Source organism: Pan troglodytes, chromosome 11 (genome assembly GCF_028858775.2).
Source record: "Pan troglodytes isolate AG18354 chromosome 11, NHGRI_mPanTro3-v2.0_pri, whole genome shotgun sequence".
Taxonomy (NCBI): domain Eukaryota; kingdom Metazoa; phylum Chordata; class Mammalia; order Primates; family Hominidae; genus Pan; species Pan troglodytes.
The window spans coordinates 62,643,534-62,662,023 of NC_072409.2; the positions used below are offsets into that span (position 1 = coordinate 62,643,534).

Consider the following 18,490-nt stretch of genomic DNA (forward strand, 5'->3'; position numbering starts at 1 on the left):
TGTGCCTGAACTAATGCAAGTACAGGACCTGGGTGCTACAGGTTGAAGAAGTAAGTGATCCTAGGAGTTGAAGGGTCAGAGGAGCCAGGCTGACACAACTCATAGAAGGTGGAGGAAGCTGATCTTCTGAGCCTCAGCTGTGGTTGATCTTGATAACTCAAAGAGTTAACACAACCAAAACTAACGCAAGGGTGGAGAGAAAGACCACACCCCACGGGAGCGCGGAGCCAACTCCGCGGGAGAAAAATCCTATTGGCATTGAGGAGGTAGGGAGCCAGCCCCTGGGCGCGGCCTGCAGGGTACCGGCAACCGCCCGGGTAAGCGGGGGCAGGACAAGGCCGGAGCCTGTGTCCGCCCGGCAGCCGCCCGCAGCTGCAGAGAGTCCCGCTGCGTCTCCACCGCCTGCGCCCTCCTCGACCCGCAGACCCGCGCTGCGCTCCGCCGCTGACATGTGTGCCGCTCAGATGCCGCCCCTGGCCCACATCTTCCGAGGGACGTTCGTCCACTCCACCTGGACCTGCCCCATGGAGGTGCTGCGGGATCACCTCCTCGGCGTGAGCGACAGCGGCAAAGTAAGCAGGCGCGGGGTCGAGCGCACTCCGACGGGCGGGAGGATAGGTGCAAGGAACCTGGCGCGGTGCTTCGCGTAGCCCGGGGTTCGCTCGGTGCACAGGGAGCGCCCTGGCTCCGGAGTTGAACTTGAGTCTTTGGCTCTTGGGCAACGCAGAGAGAACCCTGGCGCTAGGTTCGTGGGCTGGCTGGGGAGTTCCCAGAAGTCGGGAGCAGTGGCGTGCTAACGCCACAACTGGCTCGACAGCAGTCCGGGCTGCGGTAGAGCCGGGAGCAAGGATGTCACCCCCCGCTCCCCCGCCCCCCGTTCCAATCCTAAAATACCGGCAATAATCTTCAATCTTGCTTCAATCATCTTTGTTTCCAACACCTAGCACTGTGCCTGGCACAGGAGGCTCTCCATAAATGTGGTTGAATTTATTGTGAAAGAAATAAGAGGAGGGGGTCATTTGATTGATGTTGTTTAGCGTGTCCAGAACATAGAATAAATAGAACTGATTACATTCACCCTATCATTCAACAGAGATAATATACTAACGATGCAGGTTCCACAACTTGTAATACTAGAAGGGATGGTCCGAAAGAAATAATTCATCCATCTCTTTTCCTTCCTCCCTCTCTCTTATACACACACGCGTACACACACACACACGCACATACACACACACACACACACACACACACACCATAGCCATTTGCATCAAAGCAAGCAGTTCCATTTTAAGGTTCAAAATGTCTTCTTTGAATGTATCTTTTACACTTCCTTTTCCAAAATCAGGATTTCTACAAATGACACAGGTAACTTGATGTCTACTCTTTACTGTTCCATACACACATATAGTGACTGTATCAGCCATGGCCTGGCAAGTTTGATAAGTGAAGCCATTCCATTTTTTAGAAGAAAAAAATGATAAAATAAATATGGAGATGGGATTTTTTGAGCTGTTTTCCAACTACTGGTTTGGTTAGCAAAAGTACACATACTTGTGATTTGTCAAGTTGAAGATACTATTCTTGACTAAGATGCTACCGAGTCGGTGACAGTTTTGAATCGTGACTCTTACATTTGGGGGTAACTAAACACTGTTTTCTCATGGTGCTTTAAAAAATACTCTTTCTATGCACGTTCAGGGAGCCTGCTGTTGTGTTTCCAAGGTGATAAAACTCTCAGAGCTCTCCCAGGGAGATTCTGGTAAACCCTGAGACTGATGAACCCATGCTTGGGGACTTGGTCCTCAAGTTTCAGGGAACTCAGGTTTGGGGCAAGTCCCAGGAAGCAAAGGAACGGAGATTGCTAAACTGGTGTAAGATTAGAGGTGTTATTTTAATCACAAGAAGTTGTTCAACTCTTGGGTTTCTTTTTTAAAAATTAATTTCCCATATCCAGAATTTTAATTGGTAGGGTAGCAGGCAACTGGCTTTACCAGTGGAGAGGAGTAAGAAAAGGAAGTAATAAAAATATCTTTTCTGGTGCTTGTACAGAAGAAGAATAAAAGAGTTTCCCGAACACGCAATTAGTAGTTGAGTCAGGGAGTCTATTCCTAACTAAAAATCATACTGAAGTTATAAATTTAGAAAACATGCCCTTCCCCCACAAGACAAAATGACTTAGGAATTGAATACAAAGGTGAGTTAGTCAGTGGCTGGAATGTATGGTATAGAGCTCCTGAACCAGTGGATTGCTAACTGTTGCTCTCCTCTCCTCCTAGGTGCAAGGCGGTTGATACCTGGCTGTGTTTAAAGAGAGAGCATGCCATACATATTTCAAAACTTGACATCCCCCATTTCGAAATGGAGAATATCTTACTTTTAGAGTTGCTGGGATAAATATATTATTTATTTAAACATTTCAAGGTTCAAAAAAGAAAATAATACGCCTTTGGAATACAGAAATATGTTGAATTATTATGATCTGTAATTTTTTTTTTTTTTTTTTTTTTTGAGATGGAGTCTTGCTCTGTCACCCAGGCTGGAGTGTAGTGACTTGATCTTGGCTCACTGCAAGCTCTGCCTCCCGGGTTCATGCCATTCTCCTGCCTCAGCCTCCCGAGTAGCTGGGACTACAGGCGCCACCATGCCCGGCTAATATTTTTGTATTTTAAGTAGAGTTGGGGTTTCAATGTGTTAACAGGATGGTCTTGATCTCCTGACCTCGTGATCCCCCTGCCTCGGCCTCCCAAAGAGCTGGGATTACAGGCGTGAGCCACCGGGACGGCCAATGATCTGTAAATTTTTACTCCTAAATTTTTAGGAGCTCAAACCTTGCAATGAATCAGAAATATCTAGGGATGCTTGATAATATGCTGATTTCTGGGCATCATCCTCAGAGACTCTGAATCTATAGACCTGGAGTAGGCCCCAGAAAGTGGCATTCCAACAAGCATCCCAGGAGATTCAGATGCAGGTAGCGGGTGGATTATAGCAGCAGGTGGATTACATTTTGAATAACTGTAACACATAGTTTCTGTGATGGGACAAGCTGTGTGAAGTATCAGGAGCTTACTTCTCCATTGCAAGTTTCAGATCTGGGGTAGAATCTCAGCGAGAGGGCACAAAGCTTACTCTGTCCTTCTGGTCTCGCTTTTAAACTTTATTCCTTATTTTGTATAACTTCGTTTAGGCCCAGAGAATGCTAATGACTAACTGCTCTTAATACATTAAATTAAAGCTCATTCAAAAGCAGGTTAATTAAAAGAAATTATCTAGCCAACTTTTTGATATAAAGCAAAATACAGAGTTATACTTTCTGCTCAAGTAGCATGTAGCTTTTAAGAATATAGACTCTAATGATTGCCATTCTAACTGGTGTGAGATGGTATCTCATTGTGGTTTTGATTTGCATTTCTCTGATGGCCAGTGATGATGAGCATTTTTTCATGTGTCTTTTGGCTACATAAATGTCTCCTTTTGAGAAGTGTCTGTTCATATCCTTTGCCCACTTTTTGATGGGGTTGTTTGTTTTTTTCTTGTAAATTTGTTTGAGTTCATTGTGGATTCTTGATATTAGCCCTTTGTCAGATGAGTAGGTTGCGAAAATTTTCTCCCATTTTGTAGGTTGCCTGTTCGCTCTGATGGTAGTTTCTTTTGCTGTGCAGAAGCTCTTTAGTTTAATTAGATCCCATTTGTCAATTTTGGCTTTTGTTGCCATGGCTTTTGGTGTTTTAGACATGAAGTCCTTGCCCATGCCTATGTCCTGAATGGTAATGCCTAGGTTTTCTTCTAGGGTTTTTATGGTTTTAGGTCTAACGTTTAAGTCTTTAATCCATCTTGAATTAATTTTTGTATAAGGTGTAAGGAAGGGATCCAGTTTCAGCTTTCTACCTATGGCTAGCCAGTTTTCCCAGCACCATTTATTAAATAGGGAATCCTTTCCCCATTGCTTGTTTTTCTCAGGTTTGTCAAAGATCAGATAGTTGTAGATATGCGGCATTATTTCTGAGGGCTCTGTTCTGTTCCATTGATCTATATCTCTGTTTTGGTACCAGTACCATGCTGTTTTGGTTACTGTAGCCTTGTAGTATAGTTTGAAGTCAGGTAGCGTGATGCCTCCAGCTTTGTTCTTTTGGCTTAGGATCGACTTGGTGATGCAGGCTCTTTTTTGGTTCCATATGAACTTTAAAGTAGTTTTTTCCAATTCTGTGAAGAAAGTCATTGGTAGCTTGATGGGGAGAAATAGGAACACTTTTACACTGTTGGTGGGACTGTAAACTAGTCCAACCATTGTGGAAGTCAGTGTGGCAATTCCCCGGGGATCTAGAACTAGAAATACCATTTGACCCAGCCATCCCATTACTGGGTATATACCCAAAGGACTATAAATCATGCTGCTATAGAGACACATGCACACGTATGTTTATTGTGGCACTATTCACAATAGCAAAGACTTGGAACCAACCCAAATGTCCAACAATGATAGACTGGATTAAGAAAATGTGGCACATATACACCATGGAATACTATGCAGCCATAAAAAATGATGAGTTCATGTCCTTTGTAGGGACATGGATGAAATTGGAAACTGTTGCAAGGACAAAAAGCCAAACACTGCATGTTCTCACTCATAGATGGAAACTGAACAATGAGAACACATGGACACAGGAAGGGGAACATCATACTCTGGGGACTGTTGTGGGGTGGGGGGAGGGGCGAGGGATAGCATTAGGAGATATACCTAATGCTAAATGATGAGTTAATGGGTGCAGCACACCAGCATGGCACATGTATACATATGTAACTAACCTGCACATTGTGCACATGTACCGTAAAACTTAAAGTATAATTAAAAAAAAAAGAATATAGACTCTAACATGTTTAATTCATTTGCAAATATTTAATCTTGAGGTAATGCATGCTCAAATATTACTAAGTTGCCTGATTCTTCCCACATACATCAGGGTCAGGTTGACAGTAAAGATGCATAAACATGCCTTGGGCCTTTTAATGCACACTTACCCAGAAACAAGAGTGAGGAAGAGATTCATTTTGAGGTTGTGTCCTGGGGTGGCAGGAGCAAGTCCAATGGAGGAATAGAGACTTGGGTTCAGGTCAGAGTCTCTACCACTTACCTGTGCTGAGACCACAGGTGAGACCTAACCTGCCTGAGCCTCTGTTTCCTCATTTGTAGAGTCAGATTTCCTTTCGCTACTTATTAAATGAGATAATGTATGAAAATGCCTGGAACTTTGTGGATACTTAACATGTACCATGTTCATTCTATTCCCTTTGCCTCCTAGCAAATCCTTAACCTCTTGCTCACTGTGACATTTTGCATGTTTTCACATGGTGACATGCCAAGTGGTAGAGAAGGAAGCCACGGCCTGTGATGAGCTGTATGGGGTGGTCACAGAACCTTAGCTTTTTATTCTCACTGCTTATGTCATTGATCCCCTGGGACCCAAAGATGTACCCTGGAAGAAAGATCAAGAAGCATTTGGTGCTAGATTCACTAGCAAGCTATCTTTAGTATCTTTAGTGTCTCTTTTAGACTTGACAATGTCATTATTTCCACTAACAGATGAGGAAGTTGAGACTTGAGAAGTCATGCATTCAGATACAGTGGTGGTGTAGCTGGATTTTGAATTAGTATGGGGCAAAGGCCACGTTCTCTTTACTGTAGCTGACTGCTTCTCTAGGGCACAGTCCTGGACCTCAAAGAATCTGCACTTTGGCAAGGGAGCTAAGACTTGTAGCTGTAATAAAAGTGACTCATTCCTGAGCCAAACACTGGGGTTTTCACCGGAGATAAATTGATGAACAAAGTACGCAAATACTGCCCTGCCCTCTTGAGATTGATGATCTAGTAATAAATTAACAGAATCTGCCATGACCTATCAGAACTTGAACTAGTTAGGGGAAGGCTTTCCCTAGCGTGAAGTGACATCAAACTTGCAATGTGAACAATGAGAAGTTAAGTAGGTATATTAGTCAATTTTCACATTGGTGACAAAAACAACCTGAGACTGGGAAGAAAAAGAGGTTTAATTGGACTTACAGTTCCACATGACTGGGGAGCCTCAGAATCACGGCAGGAGGTGAAAGACACTTCTTACATGGCGGCAGCAAGAGAGAATGAGGAAGATGAAAAAGCGGAAACTCCTGGTAAACCCATCAGATCTCGTGAGACTTATTCACTACCATGAGAACAGTATGGGGGAAACTGCCCCCATGATTCAAGTTATCGCCCACTGGGTTCCTCCCACAACACGTGGGAATTAGGGGAGTACAATTCAAGATGAGATTTGGATGGAGGCACATCCAAACCATACCAATAGGTAAGGTGGACAGGATTGGAAGTAAAGAAGAGCCTTCTAGGTTGAGAGAACTGCCTGTGACTGCCTGTGCAAAGGTCCTGGGGTAGGAAGGAATGAAACAGTCAAGGTAGTTAGAGTCCAAAGGTTGAGGAGAAGGCTAACACAGGATAAGGCAGGACAGGTAGGCAGGGCTATGTTATGGAGGGCATCGGGGATGGTGGGATTGTGTCATGATTATATTTTGTGGTTATAAAGGTCTAACTTCAGGATAAATGCATTGAAGAGAAGTTGAGTGCAGGCAAGGAGGTCAGATAGGAGCCTGTTGCAGTATTTAGGTAAAATGGAATGTGGTTTAGATGAGAGAGGCAGTGTAGTTATCAATTGAGATATGAACTCCTAAGAGTACCTCTATCACTTATTACCTATGTGAATTTGATCAAGTTCCTTACCATTTGTATCTCCAAATTTCTTTATGCATAAAATAATTACTATGGTCTACCTAATAGGATTGTTGAAAGGATAAAATGGATTAATAAGTGTAAAATATATAGAATAATGCCTGGCATGTAGTACATGTCCATTAGATTTCAGCGGTTATTGTCAGTAATGCAGATGGAGAGGTGGATAGAATCAGTAGCTATTTAGATCAAGTTGACGGGATTTGATGATAGCTTACATATGTAAGGCTGGAAGGTAAGTGCATCAAGAGTGATCGTAAAATGTATGTAAATGTGTGTAAATAGTACAGTGGGGCACAAGTTGACCAGTGATAGGAAAAGCTTCTTGAAGGAAGTAGTAGCTGAATTGGACCTTTTAGGACTGGAACATGCAAAAGAGGATTATATAGCCCTGGTGAAAAGAGTGACCCAATGTTCTTCAGTTCTGAAGACTGCTGGGAGGAGAAAGAGTTCTTTCTCACCTGAGGCTACTTTACCAGAAGTTCTCTCAGTCTGAATCACAAATCCTAGTGATTGTGTATCATCCTTTCCTCCACTTCCTGCCAAGCTCAGCAACTCAAAATATGCTTTTGGTCCTGAGAAAGGAAATTGGGCTAATCCCTTCCTTCTGAGGCTGCTGAATAGGAGCTTGGCTTTCATCAGAAAGATGCTTTCACTCCCAAGTATTACAAGATCATCTTGCAAATTCCCATTTTCTAGAAGGCTGATTCCTTGTTCAAAATGCTCATGGCAAACACTGTTGGTTACCCACTCAGCAGTCATGACCTCTTTTTCCTTATTAACACCTGAATTTGATCAGTCCATGGTAGACTCAGCCTGTGGATACATCATGGTGTAAGCCAGTCATGGTAATCCTATCTCCATTTATCAGATACTTATTCTTCCAGCTTCCTGGTAGCTGAGGGTGACTAGTGATAATATTCTGACATACAGGAAGTTTGCTCAGAAGCTTCTAGGATGTGGGAAGAGAAGCCCTGCCTTTTTTGGATACTCTCATATGAAGAAAAGATACTTGGAACTGCTGCTGCCACCATGTGAGACTGTGAGGAAAAGGTTAAGGGGATTTCAGAGACACCATCCCATTCTCTAACATCACTGAGCAGTTGAACTACCCCTACCTGGAACTGTCTACCATCAGACTTCCAGACTTCCTTTTTTTTTTTTTTTTTTGAGATGGAGTTTCACTCTTGTTGCCTAGGCTGGGGTGCAGTGGCGCGATCTTAGCTCACTGCCACATCTGCCTCCTGGGTTCAAGCGATTCTCCTGCCTCAGCCTCCCGAGGAGGTGGGATTACAGGCACTCACCACCATGCCCAGCTAATTTTTTGTATTTTTAGTAGAGATGGGGTTTCGCCATGTTGGGCAGGCTGGTCTTGAACTCCTGACCTCAGGTGATCCACCCACCTTGGCCTCCCAAAGTGTTGGGATTACAGGCGTGAGCCATGGTACCCAGCCCAGACTTCTTTTGTGAGATATGAAATGTCTTTATTGTCTAAATCTCTGTTAGTTGGTACTGTTCATTGCAGCCCAATGCACCCTCATTACTACACTGCTTTTCAATGAACAATATTTTACACTTTACAAGAATAACTACCTTCTCCTTCTTCTCCTTATTGGCCTTTCCAGGCACCCATATCAATAGTCAAGCCCAGCCAATTTTCCTCTGGGGTATCTGTGTGCATATTCACTTCCATTGCCCCCATCTACCCTTTAGTGTCTCTGAGCTAAAATATAACAGGAGACCCTTAACTGTTTTCTCTCATTCTAATATTTCCCCCACATTACTGACAACTCTTTTCTTGGACCATGGGTAGTATCATGTATCTACTCTTCTATAACCATCTATGGCTCACTATTGCCTCTAAGTTTCAAATGTCCTGGAAGATGTTCTAGGCATGACATTATTTGGCCCCAACCTGTTCTCTAATTCTTTCTGTTGCTTCATTTATCTGTCTGGCAAGTGGGAATAGGATTACCATGGCTGATTTACACCATATTGTATCCATGAGCCAAGGGATGTCTATCCATGCAAATTTCTCCCTGTTTTCCAGCACATCATGTCCTTTTATGCCTCCACATTGTTGGCACCAATTTCTTTGCCTGGAATAGTCCTCCTTTTTATATCCCCATTTCCATTTTACTTCTATCAAAATGAAATCTTGCTCTTCCTTTAAGGCCCAGCTCTGATCTTCTCTTTTTCACAAAGGCTTTCACAAAGGCTTTATTCCCAAGTTGAAATAAATTGCCCCTTCCTCTGTTCTTCCATAAAATTTTTCATATATTTCAAATCAGTATTTTACAGGTAGTTAAGAACATGGTTTCTAGAGTCAGATTATGTGAATTCAAATCAAAACTCTGCTACTTACTTGGACAAATTTTCTGACATAGCTGAACCTCAGCATCCTCATTTAAAAATGTGGATTAAGGCTGGGCGCAGTGGCCCGCACCTGTAATCCTAGCACTTTGGGAGGCCGAGGTGGGCTCATCACGAGGTCAGGAGATCGAGACCATCCTGGCTAACATGGTGAAACTCTGTCTCTACTAAATATACAAAAAATTAGCTGGGTGTGGTGGTAGGCGCCTATAGTCCCAGCTACTCGGGAGGCTGAGGCAGGAGAATCCCTTGAACCCGGGAGGCAGAGCTTGCAGTGAGCTGAGATCACGCCACTGCACTCCAGCCTGGGCAACAAGAGCGAAACTCCGTCTCCAAAAAAAAAAAAAAAAATGTGGATTAATAGCACCTTGATAGAGTTCTGAGGCAAGTGAGATAGTGTGTTGTTATTATTTTTCTTTCTCTGAAGTAGTTATCTCAATTTGCCTTTGATTATACTTAGCTTTATAGAATGTTCTCACTCACTGAAATGATTTAAAGTTTTTGGAAAAAGAGAGATGAACTGGAGAAAAGGTAACACTTACTAAGTCATACTGTATTTCAGACAGTCTGCCAAATCCCTTACAAATCAACAACCTTGAGACAAGGTAAGGACATCATCATCATCATCATCATCATCATCATCATCATCATCTCTACTTTACAAATGAGGAAACGGAGGCTCAGAGAGTTAATTGGCTGCAGTCACAGCAAATAAGTGGCAAAGGCAAGACTCAGAGCCATGCCTGTCTGATGTCCAAGGTCCGTGCTCTCCAGGAGTCTCTGCTGTCTTCTGTCATGGAGAGGGCCAAAACTCTATTGTCCTAAGGCCCCTTCAACATTTCATGTTGTTTTAGCACAAAGTAGGTGGTCAGTAAAGTGTGTTGAATGTGATGTGTAATACAAAAACGAGGCAGGCAGATCACGAGCTCAGGAGTTCAAGACCAGCCTGGCCAACATGGTGAAACCCCGTCTCTACTAAAAATACAAAAATTAGCCAGGCATGATGGCAGGTGCCTGTAATCCCAGCTACTCAGGAGGCTGAGGGGGAAGAACTGCTTGAACCCAGGAGGTGGAGGTTGCAGTGAGCCGAAATTGTGCCACTGCACTCCAGCCTGGGTGACAGAGTGAGACTCCGTCTCAAAAAAAGAAAAAGAGAAAAAAAAATGAGTTTGATAGAACAAACCTTTCTCAGCAAACCCCACCTTAAAACCCAACTGTGTCAATATGAGTTTATTTATAGCCCATTGATTCATGAATTAAAAAAAAATTGAAGGCCAAAGCAATCACAAGGTAATTATAATTTAAAGTGAGTTATTCTAAACTTACATATAATGATATAAGAATTTTAAAATTCCAAGATTCTCCAGAAGCTTAAATGGAAAAATAAAGTGCATCATAATCATACATTCCCCCACCCTCACACATGCACACCCTTATACACTCATCAACAAAACACAGTTCTGGAAGAAGATATTAAAATAAAAACTTAAATAATTACTTTTGTAGATTGGGAATGGAGATTTGGAGCTATGGAGGATAATTTTTATTTTTGTATTGCTAGTTTTTAAAATTTTTGTTTTGCTTTTATAATTTAAAACCAATTTATTTTATTTTAAAATTTGTATTCTTTTTCTTAATTGCAGTAAAAGATGCATAACATAAAATTCACCATTTTAAAGTATATGATTCAGTGGCATTTATTGTATTCAGAATATTGTACCACTACCACCACACTGACCATGATCTAGTTCAAGAATATATTCATCGGCCTGGCGCGGTGGCTCACGCCTATAATCCCAGCACTTTCGGAGGCCGAGGCGGGCGGATCACGAGGTCAGGAGATCGAGACCATCCTGGCCAACACGGTAAAACCCCGTCTCTACTAAAAACAAGAAAATATGAAAAAAAATTAGCTGGGCATGGTGGCGGGCGCCTGTAGTCCTAGCTATTCGGAAGCTGAGGCAGGAGAATGGCCGAAACCCGGGAGGCGGAGCTTGCAGTGAGCCGAGATAGCGCTACTGCACTCCAGCCTGGGCAACAGAACGAGACTCTGTCTCAAACCAAATAAAACAAAACAAATATATATATATATTCATCACCCCAAAGGGAAACTCATTGCCCATTAAGCAGTCACTCCTTATTTCCTCTCTTCACCTCTGCAACAATCACTAATCTGCTTTCTCTATCCACTTGCCTATTCTGGATATTTCGGATAGATGGACACATATAATACATGACCTTTTGTGTCTGGCTTTTTAGACTTAGCATAATGTTTTTAAAGCTCATCCATGTTGTGGCATGTGTCACAATTCATTCCTTTTTATGGCTGAATAATAGTCCATTGTGTAGATATACCACATTTTGTTTATCCTTTCATCAGTTGATGGACATTTGAGTTGTTTCTGCCCTTTGGCTATTTGTCAGCAGTGCTGCTATAAATATTTCATGCACATGTTTAAAAAAGCAGCTGGTTAAAAAAAATCTTTGTATGGTTTCCCATTGCCTAACCCTGTGATAAACCCAGGCCTGGCCTTGCTGACTGTTTGCCCAACCTTCCACGTTGTTAAATTCCTTTGTGTCTTTGTCCATGCACCTTTTTCACCTTCCATCCGCTGGATGGATACACATTTCAAGACTAAATTTAGGTGTTACCTCCTCAATGAGGTCATTGCTGACATAGCTTCCTGCCTTCCTTCCACAGGCAGAGTGCAGTGGTACAATCTTGGCTCACTGCAATCTCCGCTTCCCAAGTTCAAGCAATTCTCCACCTGCCACCTCTCAAGTAGCTGGGACTACAGGTGTTTGCCACTAATTTTTTTTTTTTTTTTTTGTATTTTTAGTAGAGACAGGATTTCACCATGTTGGCCAGGCCAGTCTCAAACTCCTGACCTCAGGTGATCTGCCCACCTCGGCCTCCCAAAGTGCTGGGATTATAGGCGTGAGCCACCGCCCCGGCCTGTGTCCTACTTTCTACTCAGTGCCTCCTTACAACTCTTACTTGATCTCATGAGTCTCCCCAAAACCTGAGCTTGAAGGCAGGTTCACAACTTTATCACCTTTGTGTTGACAGCACTTAACACATGGTGGGCACTCTGATGAATATTTCTTCAATAACTGGTGCTTGGATTTTTTTCACCACAGGATAACCAGGTTATCTTCCAAATAACCAGTTGTTTGAATAAGAACTCTGGTTTTTTCTAATCTAGATGCCAATGTATGTGGTTACTGGGAGCTGTAATTAGTTTTATGTCCTAGTGAGTAATTAAAACCCTAGAAGAGTACATTTTAATTAGAACTCTGACACCTCATGAAGTTCTCAAAGGCCTTTAACTCTGACTATGTTAAGGACTTGCAATAATGTAGATTATAAAGGCCTGCTTGCTTCTTTTGGTTTTGTATTATGGTTTATTAAGTGTTTGCTTTTTCATAAGATGGTAATTTACTTGAAATGTTGCTTGTAAATGCCACTTACAATTTACAGTCCTGGAACATGGTAGACCCTCCATAAGCAATAGCTCTTGTTATCCATCGCCTGTCCATCACAGTACTTTACACAGAGCTTTTGCACAAAATTAGCATTCAATGCATGCTTTTAAATGAAAGAATGAATAGAATGGGTATATGCTCTTCACAGAGTAGACAAGAAATAGTTAATCAACATTCTCAGATGGTTGTAGCCAATGTGCTTGAAGATGCAACACAAGAAGTAACATCATTGGTGACTTCCACACACTGACGCAGAGTTTTTCTCCTGAGCTATTTAACCTATAAATTGTTTCCTTTCAGCCTGTGTAGAGTGGTCTCAGGTACCTTTTAACCCTTTTTGGAAATGCAAAACACAGAAGCCATTCCTGGTTCCTAGATGAGTGGGGACACTTGTGCCTCCTCACCTTCCTGCAGAGCGTGGACTCAATGGTCTGTGGTGCTACTATGCTTGGAGCTCATGAGAGCTGACAATAGCTGATGGAGAGCAAGGATCTCAAGGTCTTAGGGATAAAATGGTAAGCAAAAGAGATGCGGTTCCTGCCTTATTTGCACTCGGAGTCAATAATCAAATTAGTATGGATCAGTATACAGTTTCTAAAAGGAAAAAATGCAGAGTGCTCTGGAGATGCAAATCAGAGGACTTGGCTTATTTTGAGGAGATGCTTCAAGAATGTAACCCCAAAGAAGTCATGTTGGAGCTGAGTCTGAAGGTTAAATGGGAATTAACTAGGCAGATAGAGGGAGGGGAAAGGCCTATGTAAAGACCCAGAGGGGAGGAGGAACCAGGAACCAGGTGGCAAAGAATGGAGGAGGAGGAGGTGGTGGAACTAGATGAGGGCAGAGAGAAACATAGTCATTCCCGTTAGCCCAAGAGCCATGGAAAGCCTACGAAGGGTGTCAGAGGAAGATAGGTCAGATTTACATTTTTTTTTTTTTTGAGACAGAATCTTGCTCTGTTGCCCAGGCTGGAGTGCAGTGGCGTGGTCTCGGCTTACTGCAAGCTCCGCCTCCCGGGTTCACGCCATTCTCCTGCCTCAGCCTCCCCAGTAGCTGGGACTACAGGCGCCCGCCACCACACCCAGCTAATTTTTTGTATTTTTAGTAGAGACAGGGTTTCACCGTGCTAGCCAGGATGGTCTCGATCTCCTGACCTCGTGATCCACCTGCCTCGGGCTCCCAAAGTGCTGGGATTACAGGCGTGAGCCAATGCGCCCTGACATAGGTCAGATTTACTTCTAAAAAATATATTAAAAATAATTTCAGAGTAAGGAGCAGAATGGAGCAGAGCAAGACTTGCTGGAAGAGATGAGTTAGAAAATGACTGCAGTGGACCACAAAAGAGACAGGTAGATGGTGATAGACATGGAGAGAAACAGAGAGCTCTGTGAGATGAGAAGGAGGTAAATCAATGGGATTTGATGACAAAAATGGGTACAGAGGGAAAGGGAAGAGCTTTCCTGGGTTTTAGGCTTGTACAACTGGATGGATATGGTGGCTGTCACTGAGTTTTTGAAGTCAAATAAAATATAGAGACAAATCTCTGAAATGAAAACATTTTATTTGGGAAGAAAAATTGCAATTTGGGGGGCATGCACACAGACCGACTGGCCTTCAGTATGTCCCATGAACAAAGAGAAAGTTAGAAGTTTTATAAAAAAGAGAAATGTTACATATTGCTCTTTGAGAAAGTTCATTGGCATTAGTAAGGTTTGAGGGAGCTGGCAAGTTTTGATTGGTAAGTGACAGTAACAGGTAAAATTATTCTTTTTTTTTTTTTTGGACTGAGTCTTGCTCTGTTGCTCAGGCTGGAGTGCAGTGGCGCGATCTTGGCTCACTGCAAGCTCCACCTCCCGGGTTCACGCCATTCTCCTGCCTCAGCCTCCCCAGTAGCTGGGACTACAGGTGCCCGCCACCATGCCTGGCTAATTTTTTGTATTTTTGGTAGAGATGGGGTTTCACCGTATTAGCCAGGATGGTCTCCATCTCCTGACCTTGTGATCCACCTGCGTGGACTTCCCAAAGTGCTGGGATTACAGGCGTGAGCCACCGTGCCCGGCCAACTATTCTTAAAGTCACAGGAGATTGTTTCAGCAGCTGTTAGATAAAACTGTTTCAGGTGCAGGAGGCAGTTTCAGGTGCAGGAGGCAGTTTCAGGTGCAGGAGGCAGTTTCAGGTGCAGGAGGCAGTTTCAGGTGCAGGAGGCAGTTTCAGCAGCCAGGCTTGCATAGAATTACGTTCTTGGAGCAATGTTTTGTTCCCTGAGTGCTTTTACTCCTGACCTCTCTGTTTTAGTTGGGTATGACAAGAATGACACATTTGTTGATTAACTTTCACATAGCGAAGAGAAGAAGAGGTCCAGCCAGGGAGGGTGAATCCGGAGGTCTGCTTTGGTCATGCTGAGTTGAGATGCTTTTGTGACATCTACATGGAGATTTGAAGCAGATGTTGACTTGCTGGTCTGGAGCTCAGAGGAGATATCTGAACGGGCGATATAAAATGTAGAGTAAAGGTTGAGAAGACAACAGGAACTAGACTAATTCCTCTTGTTGAGTTTAGAGTTAAAGAGAATGAGTAGGATGAGGACAATCCAAATATCAGAGGAAGACAACGGGAGGGTATTGTCATAGAAGGCAAGAGATGGGGATACTTCAAGATGGAGGGAGCAGTGCAGCTGTCATGTTACTGAGACATAAGAACAACACTGGAAAAATGTCCAGTGGATTTAGAAACCTCAGGCAACTGTTGACCCTAGGAAGCTTATTTCAGCACAGGGAGAGGGTGGCAATCAGCTTGGGTTAGGTTTTGGAATGAGTGGAAGATAAGGACATGCAGACAGTAATCACAGACAACTCTTTTGAGATTAAAAAAAATGTGTAGTGTTTTATCATATGAGAAAAATAATTGCTTCCAACAGCAATAAAATGTAAATAAGTTACATACCTGTTATTCCCACTGCTTAAGTTATCAGAGGACTTTTATACAAACATTTGCATTTGTAGCATTCTGAGGAAAAAATGCTCTGGCTGGGCCGGGCGCGGTGGCTCACGCCTGTAATCCCAGCACTTTGGGAGGCTGAGTCAGGCAGATCATGAGGTCAGGAGATCGAGACCATCCTGGCTAACATGGTGAAACCCTGTCTCTACTAAAAATACAAAAAAAAAAAAAATTAGCTGGGCGTGGTGGCGGGCGCCTGTAGTCCCAGCTACTTTGGAGGCTGAGGCAGGAGAATGGCGTGAACCCGGGAGGTGGAGCTTGCAGTGAGCCAAGATCCAGCCACTGCACTCCAGCCTGGGCGACAGAGCAAGACTCCATCTCAAAAAAAAAAAAAATGCTCTGGCTGTCCTCTGGTCTTCAAATACTTTGCTTAGGTTTCTGTGAATCTTTAAATTTCAGGTGACTTAAGTGCACATTCAATCTACTGAATCACAATTCACTTGTGCTCATATTCCTGTATTTGTATGATTTTTCCCAGCCTTCCTGTATTGTATGGTGAATAACTTCTTTCTAAGGACGTTTCAAAAGTTAAGAAAGCATGCTGCTGTTGCCCATTTACAAATATTTAATTTCAAAGGATGCCAAAGCATTGGCAAATATATGTGTCAGAGCTTAGAGTTAGTTGCAGCCTTCTTAATAATCATTTTACTATTTTATTTCAGAAATATAATCTAGCATTTCAGCGTCACTGGAAATCTTGGTAGGTAGTCAGTATTTTTGTTTGGAAGTACAGGATACCAGCAGTGAAACACTTCATTTTATTAACGTCAAGCAAGTAAGGCATTATTTTCCTATAAATGTGAGGTTGTTTGAAATGAAAACAAACAAAACCAGGTAAGACAATAGAAGCAGCCATCCCATTACTGGGTATATACCCAAATGACTATAAATCATGCTGCTATAAAGACACATGCACACGTATGTTTATTGCGGCATTATTCACAATAGCAAAGACTTGGAACCAACCCAAATGTCCAACAATGATAGACTGGATTAAGAAAATGTGGCACATATACACCATGGAATACTATGCAGCCATAAAAAATGATGAGTTCATGTCCTTTGTAGGGACATGGATGAAATTGGAAACCATCATTCTCAGTAAACTGTCGCAAGAACAAAAAACCAAACACCGCATATTCTCACTCATAGGTGGGAATTGAACAATGAGATCACATGGACACAGGAAGGGGAATATCACACTCTGGGGACTGTGGTGGGGAGCGGGGAGGGGGGAGGGATAGCATTGGGAGATATACCTAATGCTAGATGACGAGTTAGTGGGTGCAGCGCACCAGCATGGCACATGTATACATATGTAACTAACCTGCACAATGTGCACATGTACCCTAAAACTTAAAGTATAATTAAAAAAAAATGCGGTTGGTATGTGAGGTATGTGTAGGGAATGGCTAAAAAGAAAATAAAAATAAAATTTTAAATGCAATTTGGGTTGGGCATGGTGTCTCATGCCTGTAATCCCAGCACTTTGGGAGGCTGAGGTGGGCGGATCATCTGAGATCAGGAGTTCAAGACCAGCCTGGCCAACATGGTAAAACCCCGTCTCTACTAAAAATACAAAAATTAGCCGGGCATGATGGCAGGTGCCTGTAATCCCAGCTACTTGGGAGGCTGAGAGGGGAGAACTGCTCGAATCCGGGAGGTGGAGGTTGCAGTGAGCTGAGATCATGCCATTGCACTCCAGCCTGGGTGACAGAGCGAGACTCTGTCTCAAAAAAAAAAAAAACAACAAAAAATGCGGCTTGTTCCTAGTTAAGCATTTTAAGATTTCCCCCTTCCCCAAGGGAAGAGAGAAAATCTTACCCCTCCTTCTGTTCTTCCCTTCTGGGTGAATGACTGTACAATGAAGATTTAATCTAGTTGAGAAAAACAACACATAGGTGACTCACATACAACCTTTGTATGTATGAATGGAGGCTTGTATAATCATTTGTTTTTCACTATCCTGACAATCAAATGGGAATGAGAAAAATAAGATTTATGCTAGATTTATTTCAGTTGCAATTAGAAGGAAAACTATCCCTGTGATCTAGACAGGATTGGATGTTTCAAAAGTGCCAAATCATTGAGCAGATAGAGAAAGTGAGAAGACAATAAGGGAACAAGATTTGGAAAGGAAATGATTTAACAGTTACGCCAGTGTCCTCACTCATATGCAGGAGTTGAAAAAGTTGATCTTATGGAGATAGAAAGCAGAATGATAGATACCAGAGACTGGGAAGGATGTGTGGGTGGGGTGGGGGTGGGGGAATGAAGAGAGGGTAGTCAGTGGGTAGAAGGGCAGCTAGATAGAAGTTATCAACAACGTATTCTACATTTCAAAGTAGCTAGAAGACAGAACTTGAAATGTTCCCAACACATAGAAATAATAAATACTCAAGATGAGGGATCAAATACCCTGACTTGATCATTACATATTCTATGCATGTAACAAATATCACATATACCCTATAAATATGTAATATATTATTTATAAGTAAAGAAACTTAAAAATGTAATTGTGCCAATATAAACTTATGTATCAATTTATATTTGTTCATGTCTTTTGACTTCTCCACCTTTTTGTTCACACTCTTAATGCCCTTACTCTCTTTTCTCGCCTATATTTACCATACTCATCATTTCCTCTAGAAACACCTTGGTTATTCTGTCCTCACCAATTTCCTTTTTCTCAGAGTTTTCATAGATCAGTCCATAATGCCAATTTGGTGCTTAGAAACATATCATTGTGCATTGTTCTCGATTTTTCATAGGCAGTAAATTTTATTTTCTCTACCAGAAACTAAATTCTTGACAGGCAAAGATGATTTTGAAACTGACCCAATAGTTCCATAGACA

General features: G+C 42.5%; 1 protein-coding gene across 4 annotated transcripts in view; it reads left to right on the top strand.

Annotated features, from left to right (window-relative positions):
• Nucleotides 1-246: 246 nt before the first annotated feature.
• Nucleotides 247-18,490, top strand: part of GDA (guanine deaminase) — a 103,148-nt gene continuing 84,904 nt past the window's right edge. For 3 of the 4 annotated variants that reach the window (XM_009456728.4, XM_024345711.3, XM_009456730.5), the window contains exon 1: nt 330-572. In XM_009456728.4, the coding sequence (XP_009455003.1) occupies nt 572 (1 nt within the window). In that variant the 5' untranslated portion in view covers nt 330-571. Of the gene's footprint in view, nt 573-18,490 lie in introns of all 4 variants that reach the window. The other variant, XM_009456729.4, reaches the window with a different exon arrangement.